Source organism: Ictalurus punctatus, chromosome 13, assembly GCF_001660625.3.
Source record: "Ictalurus punctatus breed USDA103 chromosome 13, Coco_2.0, whole genome shotgun sequence".
Taxonomy (NCBI): domain Eukaryota; kingdom Metazoa; phylum Chordata; class Actinopteri; order Siluriformes; family Ictaluridae; genus Ictalurus; species Ictalurus punctatus.
In genome coordinates, this window is record NC_030428.2 from 23,122,584 (window position 1) to 23,148,063 (window position 25,480).

Sequence of the window (25,480 nt, forward strand, 5' to 3'; positions counted from 1 at the left end):
CTGATCTGCCAGCCGTTTCTCTCTACTGTTTATCATCTTTAAACCAGTAGAACTGGATATGTTACTTTGTGTACAATATGTGTACAAAGTCTGATCTACAATTACTTTTGTAATGCTCTGTATTCTACTGCAGACTTTCCTACTGTATGGCTGGGATGACAAAGTTTTCACTGATCTTTATTTGCCAAAATAACAATTCTAATGTAAAATCATACAATCCCAGAAGATGGGATTATTCGTTCATCGAGTTCTTGTTTCCATTCCTGACTTTATGGAAAATTAAATCACAGATTTCACAGGACCTTCATAACACTATACGCTAAAAATCTTGCTCATAAAGCAACACAGCCCTTCTTTATGAAAGCCTAATGCAAGAAGGTGTGAGGAGAAAGAGGTTTTATTTATTGTGTAACTTTTTCTTTACACAAAAGAAGCTTCAGTTAGTCATTGTTCCATTCAGCAGACCTGCCGAACTCAAAAAGAAATAATGCGTACAAGTAAGCGTGCATGGGCTTGACAACTATTTGAACACATTTGCGTTGACTGGTGTGAAAATTAGATCCGGCTCGTCATTGTAGGCCTACTTAATCTTTTTTGCCAAAATGCATCCTTTTTTCCTTTCTTTTCATTTAAAAAAGCTCCTTTTCTAATCATTTTTGTCCAAAGAAATTCAGTGATGTCCCTAATAAATATAGTTAACTGACATTAACTATATACTTTTCGAACATAGCCAAGTCAAACATAGATTGATCGTTTTTATTTCACATTAAAGAACTCAAAACCTTCTCCATTTGCCTTGAGAGAAAGCAAAGCACAGCATGTGTCAAGTAATAAATTATAAAAACCAAACTCCTATAAAAGTTGTACAGGATGCCTTTGTATGCTGTAGCATTACAATTTCCCTTCACTCGAAACAAAAGGCCAAAACCGGATCCATATAGTCCAAAAATCTCCACTCTTCTGAGAAGGATTTCCACTAGATTTTGGCACGTGGCTATGGGGATGTGTCCATTCAGCCACAAAAGCATTAGTGAGGTCAGGCACTGATATTTTGAGGTCTGGGGTGCAGACTCAGGTGTTAAGTGAGGTTGAGGTCAGGGCTCTAGTCTCAGGTTTGGGCCCCACAGTTCCAGGGAAGGGAAATTGTAATACTCTAGTAAACAAAGACATTGTATACAGTTCTGTAATTCAAACTTTGTGGCAACAGTTTGGGGAAGAACATCATATGTCTGTAATTGACAGGTGTCCACAAACTTTTGGTCATATAGTGTACATTTTGAAATGTTGTGCTGTTTAAACGCACAGGAAAGCGCATTTAAATAATACATTTCTGACTGCAAGTGGCCACTTTTAAAAGACTAAAATGGTGAGAACATACTGTATTTATAGAATTTCTTAGGGGTGGAGAGAGAAACATCATCGATCCAAACAGAAATAAAACTCCTGCGAAACACAAAAAGCTCCTGCAAAAACCCTGTATAAAATTAAAGCTGTCTGTTAGGGCTGTAGAAAACCCAGTGAAAAGTCTAGTGCTATTCTGAAAGCCGAATGCTTTTGTAACAGATTAAAAAAGGGCCGTGTAAATACAGCAAATTGAAAAAGTATTTACCTCCAGTTATTTTTTCCTTCTCTTTTTTTTTTTGCTGTAAACTATGAACTCCAGTGTGCATGTCCAACAGTGTCAAATTCCACAACGCCGTGTTGTAAATCGTATATTACGCAATGACTTCTCATGCGTGTCTCATTCAATTTGTGACCAAATTTAAGCATACAAGAATGGGATTTATTTTCTGCTCATTTTAAAGTGACTCTACAGTGATGAGGCTAAATCAGGTATCTAGGTATAATCCTCACAAAATAATCCTTGGAATTATTTTTAAAAAAAGAGTCTTAAAATGGCATCGTTTATAAGTATCCACCCCCCCTTCTTTTAGTAATCTAAATATCTTAAACAAGGTACACCAGTGTTAATTTGAAATCCTATTGCATGCTTGCACAATACATATATCTGAATTTAGGAGGTCTCACAGCTAAAATGGCAGATCAGATCAGTCCTGCTGTCATGAGGACCAAAGAACTGCATATGAAGCTTAGAGATGAAGTTGTTATAAGGAGGAAGAAGAAGAAGAAAAAAAGAAAAAAAAAAAAAGAAAAAAGAAAAAAAAAACATTGACAAGGTCATTAAAACATGAAAAGCTTTGAATCATCCAAGGAGAACTGGTAAATCCATCATAAGAAAACAGCAAAAATATATGCGCCAAAAAAATGCGCCAAATATTATGCTTGGCTTAACTTTTAGACTCATCACACCAGGTCTGCACAGGTTCCCCTATTTCACCCAGTGAGCTCTGAAACACCTTCAGTGGACTCTTAGACACTTCTGACAATTGCGCTTCTTGTCTCAGTTTGGCCTTGATCTTGGTAGTGTCTGGGTTGTACCAAATACAGCCCAACACCCGGGTAATACCATTCCTATGATCAAGCACACTGGTGTTTGATCGGTATTTGGTAGCATCATGCTTTAGGGTTGTTTTCAGCAGGAAGAACTGAAAAGCTTGCTGCCATCACAGGCAACATGGATGGAGCCAAATATAAGTAAATTGGTAAGAAGAAACTGTTCTAGTCAGTCAGACATCTGCATCTAGGGAAAAAATATATGTTCCAACAGGACAATGAGGCAAAGCAAAGATGCAAAAAAGGTTTCGTTTTGGAATGGCCAAGTCAAAACCCAGCCTTAAATCCAATTGAAAATCTGTGGCGTGACAAGAAAATTGCTGTCCGCCAAAAATTTGCATTAAGGAATGGGAGAAAATGACTAAATCAAGAGAGACAACTCAAATCTGGTATTGCTGAGAAAATAACAATTAAACGCTCATATATTAAAAAAAAAAAAATATATATATATATATATATATATATATATATATATATATATATATATATATATATATATATATATATATATATATATATATATATATATATATATATATATATATATGAATAATCAAATAATCTTTTTTTATTTTTAAATAATTTAGAATACGTTTAAATGCTTTATTTCATTTTATTTATGTACAGACTTCACTTCAAAAGAAGTAGGGAAAAAAAATCTCATTCTGAAAATGCTTAAATCTGATGTTGCAATAAAGCAAAAAGAGGAATAAATATTGGGGGTGAATACTTTCTGGAGGCAGTGTATATACAACAAATAAGCAAAAAGGCTTTCCACCCCAAAAATATTCCACAAAATCACTTTATATTTTCCCCCCACAATCTGCTTCAATGCCAGCACTACGGTAAATGCTCGTCTAGACTTGGACATTAGACTACCCCCCACCCCAATCTGATTCAGTGCCAGCACTATCGGAAGTCCTCATCTAGACTTGGACATTAGACTATTTTTCCCCCACAATCTGCTTCAGTGGCAGCCCTTTGCCAAGTTCTCGTCTAGACATGTGCATTAGACTATTTTTCCCCTGCTATCTGCTTCAGTGCCAGCACTAAGGCAAGTCCTCGTCTTTGGAGGGGGATGTTTTCTAAGCATTCTGTCTGAAATCAGTTCCTGTCTCTCTTCAAATGGTCTGAGAATTTGAGAAAATGGTCTGGTCTGTAACCAATAAACTGCAGTGTATCAAATTGCACAGTGCCATATTGTAAATCTTCTATTATGCAATGACTCTCATTCCATTTGTGCTGTTAACTCTTGCAAATTTTCCATGAAGCTTTCCAGACATGACTTCAGAAATCTCAAGTACCTGACATGGCATGCCCGAGTTTTGATTGACTCAACTATACCAGTGACAGAGTCATAAATTACACCAACATGGTTTATCCCGTTCACCTCAAGTGATCAGAACAAATCTGATGAGCATAATCTGTATAATACACAGTACACCATTAGATACAGGAACTTTCCAAAATATGCTGAGCATTTATGTAGAATGCAAATTTTCATTTTTTAAAGTTTATATCCACGAATGGGATGCATTTTCCAATCGGCTGCAATTTTGAACGTTTTCATCTGTCCCGTGTGCGCATATGTTGCGGCAGGGTGGTCTATGTAATGTGTCAGTGTATGTTAAATGTTGCTGCAATTTTTGTTTCGAGTCTTCAGTCTAGAATCTGAGTCAAGTTGTGAGTTGTTCTAGTGCTGGAATCATGCGAGAATCATGTAGAGAGTCAGTAAGCATGTGACTCGGCTTTCTACAGTTCTATCATTCTGGTTATTACACTCTGCCCAATAAACGCCATTAAGCAAAGAGGTCAAATGTACCAAAAAAATATCAATGAATCCAATAAAATGTTTAATACCTTGTTTTTTTCTGAATAAACATGTGCACGAGTTAGAGTTAGGGTTAAAAGAACAAATCTGTTTCTGATTTATTCTACTAAATGAATACAGATGATGGATTCTGAACACATGTAGTGTTCACCATGGTCGTGTTTAGTGCCTGTACCTTTCAGAGCCTCAGCTATGCCCTCAAATTCACCTGGGAGCATGTCAGCTTTAGTCTCGGGCAGGTTAATCATTTCTCTCACCTCCTGAAGCAAAACAAGACAGGAGGGCAGAATTTAGTTTAGACTTGTATAAAGCTGACAATGTCAGAGTGTGCCACATATTTTCCACAATTTACTACACTGTAATGCCAGAAGCAAGGCTAGATGGGAAAACTTTCATTGTGCTCCCCACCAAGTCAAGTCAAATGGCTGTCATTTCAACCATATACAGCTGGTACAGTACATAAAACAACAGAGTTACATGAGACTACACAGACCTACATGACAATACAACAAAGACTAAACAGGTATAATAAAGGACAGTGTAACACAGACCAGTGCACAGTTCTACTGGAATAAGGTGAGAGCTATTACAATATAATAATACATTTTGTAAATGTAAAAATAACATTAGTTAGCAGCAAAAATGCAGGTGGTCAGTACGGTACATGGGATCATCCACAGTCAAGAGGTTCTGTTAGAAACGTGCGAGATCGTCCACAACGAAGAGTTTGTGTTAAAAGTGTTTATGTGGTTATCCGCAATCTCCTACAGTCTCTGCCTTAAAGCCAGTGATATCAGGACCTGTGTGTTTAGTGTGTCTGAGCTTTCTATTATGCGCCTAGACTGGCTTCAAGAAGCAAACATAAGGCTTGCAGAAGCGTTCATTAAAACGATGTCGAAAAGAATCAAAAAGGAACTAAAGAACGCTATTGGATGAGGAAATGTGAAACCCAAATAAAATGGCAAAAATAAATAAATAAACAAACAAACAAACAAACAAACAAACAAACAAACAAATAAATAAATAGAGAACTTCTTTTTCTCAAGTGGGTAATCAAAAGTCAAAGCTGGATTATGCATGTTAAATGCTTTTAAGTCATGTCTCTGGAGGCTTTTAAATGCTTCACATACATTACAGTGTGTGAAGCAACTAAAACATTTTATAAATAAATAAAAAGTCACCAATCATTTTGCTAAAGGATGATGAAAAAGATGATGGATGGAGTTTTCTGCCGAGGTAAGAATCAGCATTAGGCCTATTACAATTACAATAGCATGGGCTGGCATAAAGTTAAATAATGTACTGGCAAAATGATGAAATGATGACAAAATAAAATACGAAGGGCCAAGGAATAGGAACAAGCTAAAGGGGGAGACAAGCAAGTAAATAGGAGAGCGAGTCAGAGAGTTAGGCAATGAGAATGAGAGGAGGAATGACTGCTGAAACTGACAAGCAGAAAAAAGCTCTTGTACCTTAATGGTACATGCGATTTGCAGAGGCCCCCTTCTCCCCACAATCAGAACCCTGCGCACCCGACTGGCTCCGAGAGACTCCAGGGCCTGCTGAGTAATGTCAGTCTTCTGCAAAATAAATAAATGAATAAATAAATAAATTTAATTAATTCAGTAAAAAGAGACATTTATCCACCGTGTTACTCAACATTAACAGGAGGAAAAGTGGGCCACAGCACTAACAGCAAGAAGAAAACAGAAAAGGAAATGAGGCCTAAAACTGCACACTACTTATTTTTGTTCCCCGGAAGTTTTAAATCTGCCAGGATTTTATTTTTAAAAAGTCAAACAGGATCTTTGATAAGATCATAAGCGATAATGTCTTGTGGAAAAGTCTACAATGAGTGCAAACGCATCCGGTGTAAAAATGGAGCTCTGGAATGGTTGATATGAGAAATGTGAGTACATTTGGAACCTTATAGAAAACACAAGGTTAAGTTTCCTCTTGTTTTGTACGAATTTAAATACACAGACACTGTATTTTTGGAAGTCTGTATTTCCATGTTAAATAATTGTATGTACAAATGCATGTGGAAAAGATTGCTACTTTGTTCTACGAAGATAGAAAATATGAAAGATTAAAATAAAAATTATTTGTTTCTAGGTTAAAATGTTAGCCAATCAAAGGGAAAGGTGAGAGGTCATGGGAGGAGGCAAGTCCTGTGTAAGGATAAGTCACGCTCTTTCGGCTGCAGGTGAGGCACAGAGATCACCACACTGGAGAACTATAACGTGATTAATGCTACTTTTCGTGCTTAAGTAACACTTAATGGTTGTCAGACCGATAACCTATTCACTACTTTGTATGCGGAAGAAGTCGGTATCACAGACACATTTTCAAAACGAATTTTTCGGAATAGCTCAGCTAATAGTATTGCCTAAAAAGTTATCAACTCGGTAGCTGGGACTGTGTTATGCTAACTGGCTTCGACAGCCAATGAGTTGCCTCTGAGGAACAAGACTGCGAGACTAACTGGAGGAAGACAGCTTGCTGTTTGAACTGATACGCGAACTACAGCGGCGCGTGAGTAACTGCACACACCGAGAGCGCGTGACCAGGGCTGCAGTGACGGTGCATGGACCCTCTCTGGGCACGGACATCTCCATCAACCTCGTGAGTGAATTTGTTTGGTTTTGTGGCGCGATTCGCATGAAGCGGCCAATACAGTTTTAAGGCCTCAACGCCCCCAAGCTACGATTCAGGCCTGCATCAGGAACAGTGGTGTGTGTGGGGTTTATAGAAATTCTGGTGTGCCGGCTTAGGTAGGCTATTGTTTTGGGCCCATAGGTTAAAGGGTATAACTGAAAACTGCTTGTTTTATGCATGTACATGGGGTTATATGTAACCTGTCGTTTTGGTAATGGTATTGATTTAAAAACCTCAGAAAAAGGTATAACATTAAGTTAAAGTTTTGATTACGTTTTATTTCTAAGTTGATATACATGCAAAGAATTGTGTTTCAATACATATACCTAAACTTTACCTGGGTGTCGGGAATTCATTACTGCTATACGGGGTGTGGAGGGTTGATGCGTCAGATTAAGATTTATATTCATTTAATATAGAATAGAGTGTACGCATTAGAAAAGGTGTTTGACTACACTTAGTATTACCTCAGTTAACAAGCTTACACATAAGTATACCATTTAAAAAAACATTCATCTAGTTAGTGACAGTTTATGACATTGAAACACATACAAGGGGAATTGCAACCATAGACATTGAAGTTGAATAGGGTAAGAGAACCCAGGGCATCTTTTGCCGCACTAATTATATAGGCAAAAAGTCCGCTACACATTGTAGATGAATTAGGCCAGATTTGTTCTGCAAGCCATGATAGAACTTCACTTGTTTCATTTTGTCAATGAATAATGCATCACATGAAAATATAAAACTTATATCCATTTAATACATTGTAATCTTTATCATTTCTTTGTAAAAATTTGTTCCTGTTATTTGTGGTGCATGCAGTGACCTTTAGAAAGTCCCAGGGAGACAAGAGGATTCTGGCCACATCCAGAGCCACGTTCCCCTGTCCCAAAACGACAGCAGTCTCACAGCTCAGATCCGGGTGCAGCTGCATGACAGACACAGACCGGCAAAATTCATAAATGCCTGTGAGCTGAAAGGAAGCTCCCAAATATGAACACGTGCAATACATACAATACAAATGGATGTGTTCTCCAAGTGTTTATACAAAGTGTGCATTTGTACAAGTATGTTTTCCAGGCTGTAGCACACGTCAACTGGTGCGTAATTGCTTAACCCCTTAGTTCCACAGTATTATGTCCCACAACCCTATATTCCCCATAGAAACAGCACGCCAGGCCTGAGTTCCCAGGCCAAAATTGGCCCCAAAAATCAACATTTTAATTAAAAAATTTTAAGGCCTTGAAACAACGTATAATAAATGTATTTGTGTAATATTACTTTGAAAATGAAGCAGTTCAGTGTTTTTACTCCACTTAGAGCACAATTCTTAACTAGAGAAATGCCGAAAAATTCTCGCTAAAATCCTTATATTCCTTTAGAAGTACCATACGAGCATCAGCGTGGTCAAAGCCTTTGAATAAATTTAAGCAAATAATAAATAAATAAATAAATAAATGCATTTTAGCGCCAATAGACAAGTTTCTGGTGATAATCAGACCAGCAGGTAGTGTTTTCACGAATACACAGAAATGGTCCCGTTATGACTCCAGACCCCTGCAGTGTCAGTCGCACTGGTTGATGCTGAAGATGAAGACGGATCAGGGTCTGAATGAGGAGAGTTTGCGTCTCTATCAGTATCGGTTTCAACATCGCCTGAACTTTCACTGCTGTCACCATCTAGAATCCTCGCTCTCGCCTGTGTAACTGTGTATATTTTCTTTTTTTTCACTGTTTTAGATGTACCCGTGTTCACTCTAGGTGCAACTTTAGCTGGAACACGATTAGCTATTCGCTTTGGCATTTTTAGTTCACTTCTACTATTACACCAATATTCACGCTTGGATCTTCATCTTAATGACGGCGTAATAATGTAATCACGTCGTGACGTCATCACCCTTCCGGGTTAAAAAAATAATAATTAAATAAGTAATCATAGCAGAGTAATGCCGGTACACCGGCCTTACGGGGATAATGTTTACACTGTAAAGCCGCTATATCGGCCTTACGGGGATTTGGCATAGATGACCAAGCCAGTAAATCGTCCTTACGGTAATAGATCAAAGACGGGCAAGCGGGTTTTTCGGCCATACGGGGTAAGAGTTTTAAGTAAACTATTTTTAACAGAAGTGTAGCAAACCTCTGTGCAGTGTAAAAAAAAAAAAAAAAAAAAAAAAAAAAAAAAAAACCAGGAATGTGTAGAACACACATTCCTGGGGGGGATGATAAAACGTAATTATGTTAAAGCAAGTGCAGTAAACTACACACACACGCTGTTTGCTTTCATTTTGGCTCATTTAAAAGTCATGGAACTGACGAAACCGCAGGAAAAAACAAACACCCCCCCACCAAAGTAAAGTACACCAATTACATGGCAAGGCAGGAAACAGGTAATTCCACAACCAATTCTGTTTTCCAGTTCTGCTAGTGTAGACTGCTACACCACCCTCAAACACTGAATCTCAGACATGAGGAGGGAAGCAAACACTGTCAAAATATAAAATTAACATTATTTCTTTTTTAACTTGGAACAAAGCAATAAAAATGAATCTTAATCGAAAAAATCTGAAGAAGGAAAAAAAAAAGGGAAACTGGGAAAATTTTAAACACTCAATTGTGCACCTTCAGGACCCACTGTAACCTAGTCAGGGTTGTAGAGGCCCTGGAATCTTACACAGGACCACGCCCTGGATGGGATGCTTGTCAATTAAATGAACCATGCACACACATGGGGGCAATTTAGCATTGCCCAATCCTCTATTGGCAGGTTTCTGAGCTTAAAAAAAAAAAAAACCTCACAGAGAACTTGATAACATACACAGAACTTGGGAAGACACCAGGTGGACACGGAGAACATATGAACACTCAGAGTAACTCAAGCTCAGGATTGAACCATGACCCCGGAGCTGTGAAGCTGCAAGGCTACTCGCAACACCACCCAATAAGGCTGAAAGGTTAAAAGAGAACTTGTAAAATAAATTAAATAGATTTCGAAAGGGCCCTACGTGTAATGGTTTCCTCAAGACCAGATCTGTTACAGCTGCTGTAATTAAGTGCGAACTGTTGAAATGAAAGTGACATATTACCTCTTTCTTGCTGGGAAGCCCATTGTACCATCCAACAAAGTCTCTTGCAGAGAACACACCAGCTAGCTTTTCCCCTGACACTCCCATCGAGCGATTTCCTTCTGCCCCGTAACTCTGAACACACACAATAACACGAGCATGTTTGAATGCGGTGATGTAAAAGAGCTAAGAGTATGTATGATGAATAAAACAATGAAAGAAACCTCACAAGCACAACAGCGTGATAGGCTTTCTTTAGCTCCTCCACACTGACATCCGTACCTACGCTGACATTGCCATAGAAAGAGCAGCGTTCGTGCCGGGCCGTCTGTGTGAACGTGTTAATGACATTCTAATGAGATTTAAAAAAAAGAAGAAGAATTATTGACATCACGTAGGCTTATATTCACGATTCCTGACCTCACTATCAGAGGCTTAGAGTCATCCATTACTGCAAAGGAAGTCCTTATGGATCCTCAGAGGGGTGCCAGAGAAGGATTTAAAAAAAAAAAAAAAAAAAAAAAAAAAAAATCATAAAATGGAATCATGGGATCATAAAAACTGCATTTAAAAATTTTTTATTTAGTGCTGCCCTGAATAAGCTATTTCACATAATAGATGTCTACATATAGTCCACAATAATAACACACATGGATGACTGGGGTAAACTGTTATGATGTCCTCCGGGAAACAAGGAAATATCTTATGTATCTTCTGAAGGGCAGTACTAAACGAAAATTTTTTTATCTTTAAACAAAATAATTACAATTTACACCGATCATCCTGTTCAAAAATTTTCCACCCCCCGGCTCTTAATGTATCGTGTCGCCTTCTCGACCATCGGTGAACGTTTGCACCTTTTGTAATAGTCGTGTACGAGTGCCTCAGTCGTCCTCAGTGTGAAAAGCTGGATCTCAAGATCATATAGCCGCTGTTGGAAAGAGGTCAAATATGCAGAAGATGCTGGAAAAGCAAAGAATGTGCAGGACCTGGAGGATTTTTCTGAAGAACAGTGGGCAGTTTAACTGCTCAGGACAAACAAGGGACTCATGAATAACTCTCACAAAACATAAACGCAGTCGTTGATCCTCCAAGTAACAACACACTATTAGTAATCAAGGGTATGTAAACTTTTGAACTGGTTCATTTGTGTAAATTCAGTTATTATTGTGTCTTGTGGACTATAAATAAACATCTGTTATGTGAAAGTTTATTCAGGGAAGAACTAAATAAAAAATGCAATATTTTTATTATCCCTCTAATTTTTTTTTTATTATTAACATTTTGCCGAATCTGCAAGGCATATGTAAACTTATGACCTCAACTGTAATTAAAGGTTAAATGATTTGTCCTAATACCTTTCCTTAAATAACTTTGCTGTCATGACAGCCTGCTGATGATGCGCAACAAAACGTCATACTATTAGATAAAAATAGTAACAGAAGTACAAAATAGGCTACACATATTTATAAAAATACGTATTGTTTTGTCTGTGGCATTAACAGTGATTGAACTGCAATAAATCACAGGACATGCTAGGTGTTCAAATGGCAGGTATATTAGCAATCATTCATATCGGTCTGAATACACCCAAATAGTAATATAAACCTGCCAGAAGGACTTCATTTTACACCTCTGGTGTGACATTTGGGTTAATATATAGCTCATGTTTTATCTTTTAATGCCTTAGTTTCCGGTGAAGGTGCCAGAGCTGCAAATACAGGCCAGACCAGTACCAAGCAACCAACACTGAATCATCTGAGACCCTGCTGTTATTTTTAAATGTGGCATGTGGGAAGAGAGAGAGAGAGAGAGAGAGAGAGAGAGAGACAGACAGACAGACAGACAGACAGACAGACAGACAGACAGACAGACAGACATCACATGGCAGTCATAAAGGCAGTTCAATGCACTGAAATTTTCCCAACTGCAAAAATGATATCTTAGCAAGTGGAAATACCTTGAATATAGTCAAATTTATGTAGTATTTCCTATTACAAGATTACAATAAACCAAATATAAAGATATTAATCCTATTTCAGGCCATTTGTACTCATTTCAAGGTTGAAATATTCTTGTTCGATTGGCAGATAATTTTACTCATTTTAAGCATTTATTTCTAAAAAGAAACTAAATTATCTACCAATAGAAACTTTTGCCTTCACACTAGATGACCCTCAATGGTGGAATGAACTTCCAACCTCAATATGAACCGCAGAATCTGTCACTATCTTCAAAAAAACAGCTAAAGACCCACCTCTTCCGTGAGAACGTAACTAACCCCTAAAATGCCAACCACACATTATCCTTAATAAATAAATAAATAAATAAATAGATAGATAGATAGATAGATAGATACTCTGGCTCTTACACCTCTACTCTGCACACTTTGCTTTTCTGGAACTCAGTTAATAAAAATCTTGTTTGGTAGCACTACTTGAATTGTTCTCCGCTTGATATATCGCTTTGTTTGCATTTCATCATTTGTAAGTTGTTTTGGATAAAAGCGTCTGCTAAATGAATAAATGTAGAATAACAAAATTAGTAATGATGAAATGAGTAATAATGTATAGAAATAGGTTTACTGATCTTATATTTGGTTTACTGTAAACTTATAATAAGAATCACTAGATATATTTAACTATACTCGATATTTTCACTTGCTAAGATGACTTTTTTTTTTTTTGGCAGTGCAGCTGTTGTAGCATTATTGTGCTGCTTAATTTGTTTAAATTTCCATAAAAAAAAAACAATGAAAACTAACCTTAACCTCAGGGTGATCTGGAGCCACTCCAAATCGGACCAGGCCGAATGGGACAGGCAGGCGCTCGTAGATATCCACAACCAGGTCACTTCTAGCCTGAGACAGAGCGCATACACTTAAACATTCCACAAACAGATTGATTATTGTGTATTAAGCAGGAATAGATTTGGTTCTATCTACCATCAGTACTAAATGAGTGCTGCAAAGGTAAAAGTTATAGTACACTTCTTTGAAGTGTCATGTGCAAATGTAACAAAATAATTCCCAAATCATATCAATATCATATCAAATCATGTCAGTGTCCTCCTACTCTTCCCTGTTTCCCTTACGTATCCATGAGCACACAAATTGAGCACTCGGGATTGAACTTTGTAAGCGGTGGCCCAAGATGTTCAAAAACATCAGAGGTGAAATGGTGACGAACGGATGCATGTGACAAATGAGATTGATTTTGGAGAACCCCCGCTCACGCTCCACTCGAGATCGGCATGGTATTCACAGCAGCCAACAAATGCCTCAGTCCTTCTGGAACCTTTTGTCTATTTGAGTCCCTGTACTCCCTAAAAGCCCAAATGACTATGTGAGCCGTTAATGCCATTTAATTCCAGGCAGTCAATCTCACTTTCAAAGTGAGATTGACTCCATGCGCAGGTTTACAACAGTTAGCCTCATAAGCACTCCTAAAAACCTTCCACAATCAGGCTAGCTTTATCGACTGCTAGTCGTAGGAACGGTTGCCAAACTTCTTCGTCAGTGACCATCAGAGAGCCGCTCGCTCTCTTGGACTCTTGCCTTTTTAGTATTTTATTTGTTCTCTTAAAAAAAAAATGCTGGTAATGATAACTGCTTTCTTTTTGCCATAACAAACACTACAATACAACGCATGCTACTGTAGTAGATTTATAAATGGTGCTAGTAATTTAATTAAGGTTAAAACAATCAGGAATGTGTTTCAGAAATACCAGGCAAACCAAAACTGGTCATCTGAACTGTGTTTAGTTGCATGGGAGACATTCATGCTTTGTTCCCACTGACTCATTCTCAAGAACTTAATTGACATCCTGCCATAAAACACATCATTTCATTTCCCATTTGGTATCTTGGTCATGATACATTTCAAAGAGGCTCAGGGGTATGAGAGGACATACTTGTGAGAACCCAGGTTTGGCTTGTACCATCAGTGGGCTGGTAACATCATAGAAAATGGCCTTTTCCCATCAGAGATGCTTTAAAATCACGGAACCCATGTCCATGACGCTGACCATCAACTTTGTAAGTTCTCTTTGTTTCCGTTTTCTGTATATAGTTCATTTGTGTTTGTACAATAAACCCAGTCATTATTCCATCCATCCATCTTCCTATAGTGCTTATCCTCCAGGGTCACGTGGAACCTGGAGTCAATCCCATGGAGCATCGGGCGCAAGGTGGGGTACATCCTGGACGGGGTACCAATCCATTGGAGAGCACAATCACATATACATTCACACACCCATTCATACACTACAGACACTTTAGACATGCCAATCAGCCTATCGTGCATGTCTTTGGACTGAGGGAGGAAACTGGAGTACCCGGAGGAAACTGCCACAACACAGGGAGAACATGCAAACTCCACACACACAGGGCAGAGGCGGGAATCGAACCCCCGACCCTGGAGGTGTGAGGCGAACATGCTCCCATTCATTATTCCTATATCTAAATACTCAGTGGTTCTTCTTAAAAAGTGCATGATCTACATGTTTTGTATAGTTACTAGAAATAGTTTCTTAAGCTATATTACATTAGAAACGTTTAAAGTCAAGCTAAAAGAAAAGTCTTTTCCGTCTTTGGTAATAGGAGAGCAGTGGGCTAAGTAATAAACCCATAATATTTTAACCCTACACTACGTGACCGTAGGCTTTGCTTCGTGACAAGGAATTCAGGTGAACTTTGACCTTGAAATGATTATGTTATGTGAAAGAGGCTATTGATTAGCTAGTAGCAATATTTGAGCATTTCAATTGCAGTCTTTTAGTTGTTCTGTTTCAGATGTGCTACTTAGTGGATCTGTGCACGTGCTGACCCACATTTCTTTTCTGCACTACCACAACGACAAAACTATGCCGCCTTTCAATCTAGACCTCGGCTGATGGTGAACATTATCTAAATCTTTTTTATCTTATTATCTTATCTTAAGTCTGTTTGACCCGTAAGAATGTAAATATTAGCATGTACCCACTGGATTTGCAACAGAATATTGATATTAGCTGATAATGGCGTGTTCTGCTACTTTAAACAAACGTAACTCCTTATGAACTAGCAAACAAACAGTGCGATAAACTGGGAGCATTATTTGATAGACCAATATCCCCCATCTAAAAACACTACTCCTGAAATCTTAAAAAAAATTTATTACAGAATACGCTGCTGCTGGTTCATTCAAAATATCAAAATATGCTCCCCATATACTCTTACTATTGTAGTGCACATACCGCTGTTTTTAATTAAACAAATAACGATGTGATAATGTTGGGAGAGTTACACGATTATAGGATATACACAACAGGAGACGGAAATACACAGGGTAGAATTTTTATGTAGGGTAGCGTGAACAAACCGGCAGAACACCGAATCCATATAAAAATGTTTTGGAATGCAGGTGTGCTATATTTTAGAGGACAAATTAAGCTCAAATAATGAAGTCACACAATGGATTGATAGAGTAGACCTGTGCACAATTGAAGTCTTACGTAATCTGGAAGTTACCGGGAAGCCCCAGACCAAGTTAGAGAACACACCGGACAAAACAGCTTCATGAAAATCAAGGGACTAAAAAGAAAAGGATCAAACACTACCTATTCTGTACTGAAAGGATACAGACCTGTATGGGCGTGCAACTCCGTGAGCAGTATTAAATGACAGAGCTTTTATTTAATTGTTTATCATGGGAATTTACAATGTCAGCATAAACAGAATGTCCTGTCTGGGTTCATGTTTAAAAAGGAACAAAACACTATATAAAGGGTTTACTTCCCAAATTTTTTTTTCCTTCCTGTTTTTGCTTCTTGTAAAGAAATCATGCTTGAACCCTCTCTCTCACGTGTTTTTATTTTATGTAAGCAGTCCTCTTCCTGTGCTGCATCTTCAGAGCTTCATCCGCTTCATCACGCTTTGCTAACACTTTATTCAAGGATTATTTTAGTAACATTATCCTGATATTATACCCAATACAAATTCAAAGAATAAAGTATAAATAGAGATGGCGTGTGAGACCTCTACACTTGGGTACAGCTGTTTGATTGATGAACAGCTTTTAGATTTTGGAGGTGTCCATGCCAGCTTCGCTACATGCTTAAGCCTTAGAATCTCCTTCTTTGCACCTTCTCACAGATTTGTTCACCTGGATCCAAGCAGATGCATAAAACAGACATACAGCAGGGCAGACCAAGAGCAGTGACTTCAGTGCTATGTAATTTCTATACATAAGTATATTGTGACCAATGCCTGGTGAACGAAAGCAATCACCACATATAGCCTCGGCACATCCGGCATTTCCACCTTGCAGGAGAAGTCTTTGTGGTTTTTGCAACTGTGGTCTACTTGCAACATGAAGGAGTCTTCATTGACCCTGCCCTGTCCCCATCTAGGACAGTCTTTCCTTCTTCATGCTGCCAACTTACAAGCCACTCAGTAACAGCATTAAACCAACTAGCAAAATGGGTAGAGTATGGCCTGAGGGAGCAATGTCACAACAAAATACCTCATCGACCCTGTTTTACATTAACTACAGCACAAAGAATGTTCCCACAGTTAAGGAAATTTGTGTGCTCTCTAACCTGAAACCCTGGATGACTAAAGAGGTCAGGAGCCAATGAAAAATAGATGCTGTTTACAGGACTGGTGACGTAGCAGTCTATAGTCTAGTCAGGGCTAATCTAAAGTGAGGTATTAAAGCAATAAAACTCAGGATTGAGGACAGTTTCTATAACGATAACCCCCGACATATGTTGCAAGGCATATGAGCTACCACAGACTACAGAAGAAACAATAATCCACCAATAAACAGAAACCACTCCATTTGCCCACTTTGACAGAGAATAACAGTAGCTAGTAGTTGCCTGTCCTGTGAAATCTCACTTTTATAACATTCACGCTGCATGCCAGATCACGTGACTACCATGACATTATCTTGACTATGTCCCTGCTTGCTACTGCTTTCACGCTAGCATTTAACATGATAAACAAAAGTGTGTCTCCCATCATACCGATATATAAAACGACGCACAGACGTCCATACACACAGGAACTCGGATCACTAATGAGCATAAAGCCTTGAAGTATAGAACAGCAAAAGCTTCAAGTAATGAAGTCGCATAACGCAAAAGGCACGGAATTGAAGCCATTTTGGTCGCATATGCTCCCGAAATTTAAATCTGTGCAACCTCAAAATATATTGGAGAGCATTTGTGCGAGTGAAAATAATTGTGTCACGACCGGTATTCATTTCTCTACAAAACGTTCACTAATTACTAATTACTAAGCTGATACAGTGACCGCTCTAAAGTTACATAACCAATGAAACTTCATCTTTACGTCCTTAAATTTCATGCAGAGTTTACATTGGTTACTGTTAACCATCAATCACTTGTAATGACCCAAAACTAAATTCAGGCCCTGACTCCCTTTCACTGTGCTCCGTTGTCATGTGACAGGGAGTTAACTAGCACTGAAAAGAACACAGATTTATTAATCTGCCTAAAGTTACAGATAATGTGACTCCTGGAGTTGTGGTGAACGTGGATCCACCAGAAGAAAAGAAGGCTTACAGTTTTCCGAGAAACTAGCTGGAAGACTTGGAGCGGCTCTGCTATGAAAAAGGCTCAATGCACTGTGTGTACTGTAAAGTCTGTGGTGTTGTTTTTAAATGTCCTTTTATATAAAAGTACCTAACGCTACCTATTCTGTACTGTAAGGATACAGGCCTATGGGTGTGGGACACAGAGTTGGTAAATTACAGAGCTTTTATTTAACTGTTTATTATGGGGATTTATGATGTCAAAAACCAAAGCTAAAGCTAATGCTTGCCCACAGGAGCACCACTACCAGGTTTGCTCTCCTCAGTGAAGCACCCACTGAGAAACATGAAAGAGCTTTGATTATAGGAGACTCGATCTTAAGGCACGTGAAATTAGCTAAGCCTTTAAGGCTCCAGCAGCTTTAGATTAAGCCAGGGTACCGGACAGAGCAGGTAATCTTAGGGTCTAAGGCAAGCACAGTTTTTCAAAGATAGTTATTCATGTAGGAGTTAATGATGTATGCCATTGCTAGTCAGAGGTTATACAGTTCTGTAAGGCTGCTTTGGGACAACGTCCACTGTTTAAAACACTATACAAATAAAACTGAATTGAATTGGTGTTCTGACAACAAGCTCATCCTTAACACCAGGAAAAAAAGGAGATTGTGGTGGACTTCAGGAAGAAAAGGAGAACTGACCTTAGTCCAGTGCTCATAAATGGAAAGGCTGTTTCAAATTCTTGGGGGTGAACACTACAAAGGATTTCTCCTGGCCACACACACCTTCACCATCATTGGAAAGGCACAAAAATGCCTCTACTTCTTGAAAAGATTAATGGGATCTAGACTGCCCTAGGATCTTCTTGTGAACTTCTATCGATGTATTGCATTATAGCATGGCGTGTGCAGTGAGATCCTTCGTCCTCAAACAAAATCCACGCCCTGTAGAATAATTCTTTTTCAAACAGGTACTGAGTAAAAACCAACAATAACCTTGTTCAACATGTCAACAAACCCATTTTGTTCACCAGCATTGTTAAATTATATTCTTTTCATTCTTTGACGCAATGGAATTTCTGCAGTCACTTCCAGTATCTCCAGATGAACTCGTTTATCTTAATAATCCTCGACACTGCGGCAAACGTTAATACTCTTCTTCAATACTACACACGGATGCGCGTGTGATTGTGGCCTGTGATGGATTGGCACCCCGTCCAGGGTGTCCCATGTCTTATGCCCCATGCCTCCTGGGATAGGCTTCAGGTTCCCTGTGACCCAGTAAGGATAATCGGTGTAGAAAATGGATGGATGGATGGTTTCAGTAAAGTGTTAGCATTCTAATTGTAATATTTCTTCAATGTTTTTTCTTAATTATTTAGTTTTCTTCATTTATTTATCCATAAATTATGAATATTACAACAAATGCTAAACTATATGCTGAAAAAAAAATTAATTCAACTACCTTGGCTCAAAACAAAAGTGTCAAGTTGTTGCAGGATTTTTTTGGTCCCTCAATTATAATATATATTTAGCATATTCTTTAACATATTTTTCAGGTGAGCAAAACTTTAAAAAAATAAATAAATAAATAAAATACATGCAACAAGTTGACTGTTGCTTCGTTTCATCAGTGTATTTAGATAAAGGACTCACAAACAAATAAATCCAGATTAATAGAACTATAGTGCGTTAATACACTATTCTACAGTTTAAGGACGTGCAAGAAAAGTATCGTCCACCAGCTGAACTGTGAGCGATCCTCAGGATAAATAGCAGTCCAGCATCAGCTGAGTAAACTTCTATACTGGCGATACTGCTTCATGAGATCTTGCTGTCACGGTATGTTCCAGTTTTGTTTATTAACACAGCATTGAATTTCTCAACAGTCACTTGAAACAATATTCTGACAAACTGTGCAAATTGTACGACCCTTCATCAAAAGGGTTCATTTTAACACTTTCGAAATGTAAATATTTTCAACATTTCCCTTAATTCTTTCTTGAATTCTTTTCTTTCTTGTCTGATATATCCAGCATGAAAGTAGAAACATTACTGAAAATGGTAGAAAATATATGAAATAAGATAAAAGGACCCATGAACTACAAACAGACCATTATAAATACATACTAATAGAACTACATTGTGTTTCCTAATGTTCTCTAATACACTACTTTAGAGATGTGCAAGATAAATATCTTCCACCAGCTGAGCTGTGAGTGATCCTGAGGATAAACAGCAGGGTAACGTCCTCGTGATGAGCTACATTGCGTCAGGAGATCAGCAAGCCACAATAAAGCTAAACCATTCAGGGCTTTAAATGTTATTAGCTTAAAAGGCAACCGCTAAAGATGGATAAGAGTCAACCTGAAACCAAAACCTTCTTTTATCTTTTAAGGTCATGTCCCTGGGTTTATCATGCACAAACAAATCAATCATTTAAAAGGCACAACTCTTTATCTGTAATCTTCAGATCAGAATGAGTTCTGGATGCCTAAAAATGGCTTCCAATTTTCTAACGCATCAGAACGCACGAATGTGCAGAGAAAACGAATACTAACCAAATAGATCATGTTTCACAGTTCAAACTCTAAAGTCCACATGTATTTTAATTCATCTCCACTAATTTTTTTCCCCCACTCAAAAATTGTGTCAGATTACAGAAAACAACCGTGTTTTGATTTCCAAATGTGTTCCGTGTTGGACAGTGTCTTCTAGTTTGTGCTGCTCGGACACTAAATTTGTTGAAACCGGGAAGAATGGCTGAAAAGAATCAGCAACACAGAAGTGAAAGCCAACATTGTCGGTTCTTACCCAACACTTCTAGGGATAGCAATGTTTGAGTAGCTTGTAGGAGGGCAGATTGCTTTTTGTTTGAGAAGTCCTTTCACTTCCTTCTATATGCTATTGTATCCGAATCCTTGTTTGGCTATGAATTAAACCGCCATTCATTAAGGTCATGTTTCATAATGGACCTGTGTATGTAAGTGTTTGATGCATTATGCTTCATGTAATTTTACTTCTTTAACACGATATCTCTATTAACATTGTTATTTAGTTGTGTCTTTTTATCATGCTCATATAGAAAGAAATTCCCTAAAAAATATGGACCTCGATCATGATTTGAGTGGACTTCATCAGTTGCTGTCTACCTATGTTATCCATTCTAAAGGTTTAGATGTTTTTCTATTACTTTTTTTTTTTTTTTTATTAATCTTTTTATTAGTAAATGATATTCCAATATATTCTCTCTCACACCACACCACACACAATAAGTACATTAAAGGTACAGTGAGCTATTTTTCTTTGGCTTAGGGTTACAAGATTACAAAACTATGGAACTGTAACACGTGTAAAAGCCTGATACTCGCTTTCACATCCTCCCAGCTATGTCCCATTAACAGACATCACGGCCTACACTACACCAACTGGTCGTATATAAACAAATAAGTCACTTGCAATAACATGATGAAAGGGAAACATTCCAAAGTAGAACGTTTCTTTATATTTGGCCGGTGATTTAACAGAGATAAGATCTTGTTATTATAAGTAGAATCTAACCTTGAGGAGATGCTGTGCTGTGTAAAAGCCTGCAGGGCCTCCTCCAACGATGCACACTTTTGGACTTGATGCGCATGCGGAGAACAGCCTTCGTGCTGAAAAGGAGACAAAGTGAATAAATAATAACAACAATAATAATAATAATAATAATAATAACAACAATAATAATAATAAGCAGCAATGATAGGGAGAAGAAAATAAGACAATAAAGTAGAAAAAGAAAGTGTGTAAAAACAGAATTAAAGTACAATAATTTAAATAATACAAAAGTAAAGAAAAAGAAACATGTCAGGAAAAGTAAGGAAATTAATAAAAGCTTTTTGTTGTTGTTTGTTTATTTGTTGTTGTTCACTGATTGATGGAGCCTGAGGAAAGTTCAATGGTAACATGCTCCAGATCTTTGATGCGTAAAAGCTAAACACTTTTTTTTACAATTTGCTGGCAACATGCTCCACTGTTTTTACATTTAATATGTCAAATATGGAGAAGACCAGCGGCAGATGATCTGAAGACACTTCCTAAATAGTAAAATGCTCTAAAATAATTTGTTGCTATTTCTGTATCTTTCATGCATATTCTTTCAAAGTCTATACGATGCGTGTAAAACATTACAGCAACTCCTAAAGGCTTGGCATTGTGTGTGTGTGCACAAGATTAACATCTGTACTTTGAACCCTTGCATGCTAGCACCATAACCCTAGTGAACTGTAGCAATGAAATCTGCACAAGCTGCAAGACAAACGAAACAAACAAACTAAATAAATAAATAAATAAGCAACACAGAAAAAATATGCAACATGCAAGGGAAGGGCGATATGGATGTAAAACTATACCACAATATTTTCTGGTATTTATTGCGATAACAATATCAGTGACGATATAAATATAGTGCCATTCACCACTGTTTTTGGCTACGAGTGACAGCTGCATGCAGTCTTGAGAGCCTCAGAAACACAAACACTGATCTGAAAGTAAAACGGACTTTCTGTAACCAAACCAGTTCCAGATTGTAGAGGTTGCTCCTCGTTTAACGATAAACAACTCATCAGATACACATTCACCTTCTGCCATACTTGTTTTCAAACACTTCATCAACTAGGCTTTATCGTTATTATCGCGAGAAGACTAATTCTTATTGTGGGGAGAATTTCTACCCGCATATCGCAAACGATAAGATATCACCCATCCCTACAACACACAGAAAATAAGCAGCGCACACACACACACACAGAGAGAATAAGCAGCACACACACACACAGAAAATAAGCAGCGCACACACACACAGAAAATAAGCAGCACACACACACACACAGAGAATAAGCAGCGCACACACACACAGAGAATAAACAGCGCACACACACACAGAGAATAAACAGCACACACACACACAGAGAATAAGCAGCACACACACACACAGAGAATAAGCAGCACACACACACACAGAGAATAAGCAGCACACACACACAGAGAAAATAAGCAGCACACACACACAGAGAAAATAAGCAGCACACACACACAGAGAAAATAAGCAGCACACACACACAGAGAAAATAAGCAGCACACACACACAGAAAATAAGCAGCACACACACAGAAAATAAGCAGCACACACACAGAAAATAAGCAGCACACACACACACACAGAAAATAAGCAGCACACACACACACACAGAAAATAAGCAGCACACACACACACACAGAAAATAAGCAGCACACACACACACACAGAAAATAAGCAGCACACACACACACACAGAAAATAAGCAGCACACACACACACACAGAAAATAAGCAGCACACACACACACAGAAAATAAGCAGCACACACACACACACAGAAAATAAGCAGCACACACACACACAGAAAATAAGCAGCACACACACACACAGAAAATAAGCAGCACACACACACACAGAAAATAAGCAGCACACACACACACAGAAAATAAGCAGCACACACACACACAGAAAATAAGCAGCACACACACACACAGAAAATAAGCAGCACACACACACACAGAAAATAAGCAGCACACACACACACAGAAAATAAGCAGCACACACACACACAGAAAATAAGCAGCACACACACACACAGAAAATAAGCAGCACACAGAGAAAATAAGCAGCACACAGAGAAAATAAGCAGCACACACACACAGAGAAAATAAGCAGCACACAGAGAAAATAAGCAGCACACAGAGAAAATAAGCAACACACACACACAGAGAAAATAAGCAACACACACACACAGAAAATAAGCAACACACACACACAGAGAAAATAAGCAACACACACACACAGAGAAAATAAGCAACACACACACACAGAGAAAATAAGCAACACACACACACAGAGAAAATAAGCAACACACACACAGAGAAAATAAGCAACACACACACACAGAGAAAATAAGCAACACACACACACAGAGAAAATAAGCAACACACACAGAGAAAATAAGCAACACACACACAGAGAAAATAAGCAACACACACAGAAAATAAGCAACACACACAGAAAATAAGACACAGAAAATAAGCAACACACACACACACACAGAAAATAAGCAACACACACACAGAAAATAAGCAACACACACACAGAAAATAAGCAACACACACAGAGAGAAAATAAGCAACACACACAGAGAGAAAATAAGCAACACACACAGAGAGAAAATAAGCAACACACACAGAGAGAAAATAAGCAACACACACAGAGAGAAAATAAGCAACACACAGAGAAAAATGATGGATTTGAATAACTTCATACACAAAACAATCGACTCCTGAGAAGGAGATCAGGGTTTATTTAATTGCAAAGTTGTCAATGGCATGAATAAAACTTCAAATAAACTTACCTGATGTAAGAGCACATGGACATCTTGATTCCTGCAGGAGACTGTGCAAGGCGAGAAAGGATCTCTTCATGTGTCTCATGTTTGAACATTCAGTCAGTAAACTTGATGAATGAATGACTGATTGAATGATTGAATGAATGAATGAATGAACGAGCTGCTTTGCTGAATAACGATTCGTAGTGATAATATGGATAATAAGCTGTTTATCACCCTCCTTTTCACCCTCCGTTTAATATTTTTGCAGCACTGCACGCTCTCGGCTTTAAAAACAAACAAACAAACAAATCAAAATAAAAAAACCACGCTAATATCCTTTCTTGATCATCAGATTTGCTCCTGTCACCGCCTCTTCTGCTACACTTGCATTCACGTTGCATAAACTGGACTTTGTTCGACAAGCCGGGTTTAAATTTTAAACAACCCCATGGTAACGGACATTTCGAGGCTACAGTTGCTCATGCAGATTGTCCAACCTTTACTTCACTTCATATTAACAAAAAATATCTAAATGTACAAGCAAACAAATTATACACTGAATAACTTTGTGCAAGCATCATAACACTCAAACAGATCCGCCACTCAAAACGATCCGTGTTCAACGACGCCCCACTTTTAAAGGTTCCTAGGGTTAAGGTTCCTCTGTGGTTCGTCCTCGAATTAGGTCCCAAGGCTAAAAACAAATCAAAACAAGGACACAAGAAGACCTGTTCTTCTTATCTAATGCATTACTGCAAATTTACACGTCTATCTGTGATCTTGTTTTTTTTTTTTTTTTGGGTTATTTTTTTTGTTTGTTTGTTTGTTTTTTAATTTTATTTTATAATTTTATTTTATAATTTTAAAAACACACAAACTCAAAAAGAACACAAAAGTCAAAATGAACACAAAAACATTCTCCAAAAAGGTAATATTTCATAAACTTCCTAAATTCAATTCAATTCCATTTTCTTTCTATAGCAATTTTTTTTTTTTTTTTTTTTTTTTTTTTTTTTTTTTTACACAGCAGTCATTGTCTCAAAGCAGCTTTACAGAAACATCTAAACACAGGATACAGATTTTAAGTGTGTGAATTAATCCCAATTGAGCAAGTCAGTGGCAGCGGTGGCAAATAAATTCTCCCTAAGATGATACGAGGAGGAAACCTTGGGAGGAACCAGACTCAGAAGGGAACCCGTCCTCATCTGGGCAACAACGGATAGTGTGAAAGTAAAAGAAAGTTCATTATGGTTTTATATGACGTCTGTTTGATGAACTAGTCCACTGTTCACTAAAGGAGACCCGAGTGCAAAACTGCATGTGGTAATTGCAGTCACAGGGCCTTAGAAGCAACCGTAGTCACAGCAAACACAGTGAGAATGTCCATCTGGAATTGGAGTTGATGAGAACTTCATCCAGAGGTAGGGCATTCGAACGGATCAGGCAGGTCCGGAGAGCAGAAAGGATTAGGATCACTAGCATCTCCATAAAATCATGTGTGGCTCGACAGGAGACAGGGAGAGGGAGGTAAAGAAA

The 25,480-nt window shown here is 38.0% G+C and overlaps 1 protein-coding gene across 7 annotated transcripts in view; it reads right to left on the minus strand.

The window, feature by feature from the left end:
- fdxr (ferredoxin reductase) overlaps nucleotides 1-24,578 on the minus strand; it is a 43,441-nt gene extending 18,863 nt beyond the window's left edge. For 2 of the 7 annotated variants that reach the window (XM_047159249.2, XM_053685227.1), the window contains exons 1-8: nucleotides 23,969-24,577; nucleotides 21,107-21,201; nucleotides 12,776-12,871; nucleotides 10,241-10,363; nucleotides 10,033-10,146; nucleotides 7,773-7,874; nucleotides 5,758-5,865; nucleotides 4,461-4,545 (exon numbers count right to left, since the gene is read on the minus strand). In XM_047159249.2, the coding sequence (XP_047015205.1) occupies nucleotides 4,461-4,545; nucleotides 5,758-5,865; nucleotides 7,773-7,874; nucleotides 10,033-10,146; nucleotides 10,241-10,363; nucleotides 12,776-12,871; nucleotides 21,107-21,201; nucleotides 23,969-24,047 (802 nt within the window). In that variant the 5' untranslated portion in view covers nucleotides 24,048-24,577. Of the gene's footprint in view, nucleotides 1-4,460; nucleotides 4,546-5,757; nucleotides 5,866-7,772; nucleotides 7,875-10,032; nucleotides 10,147-10,240; nucleotides 10,364-12,775; nucleotides 12,872-21,106; nucleotides 21,202-22,005; nucleotides 22,327-23,968 lie in introns of those variants that run through there. The other 5 variants (XM_053685225.1, XM_017483392.3, XM_017483391.3 and 2 more) reach the window with 5 other exon arrangements.
- Between the last annotated feature and the right edge of the window lie 902 nt (nucleotides 24,579-25,480).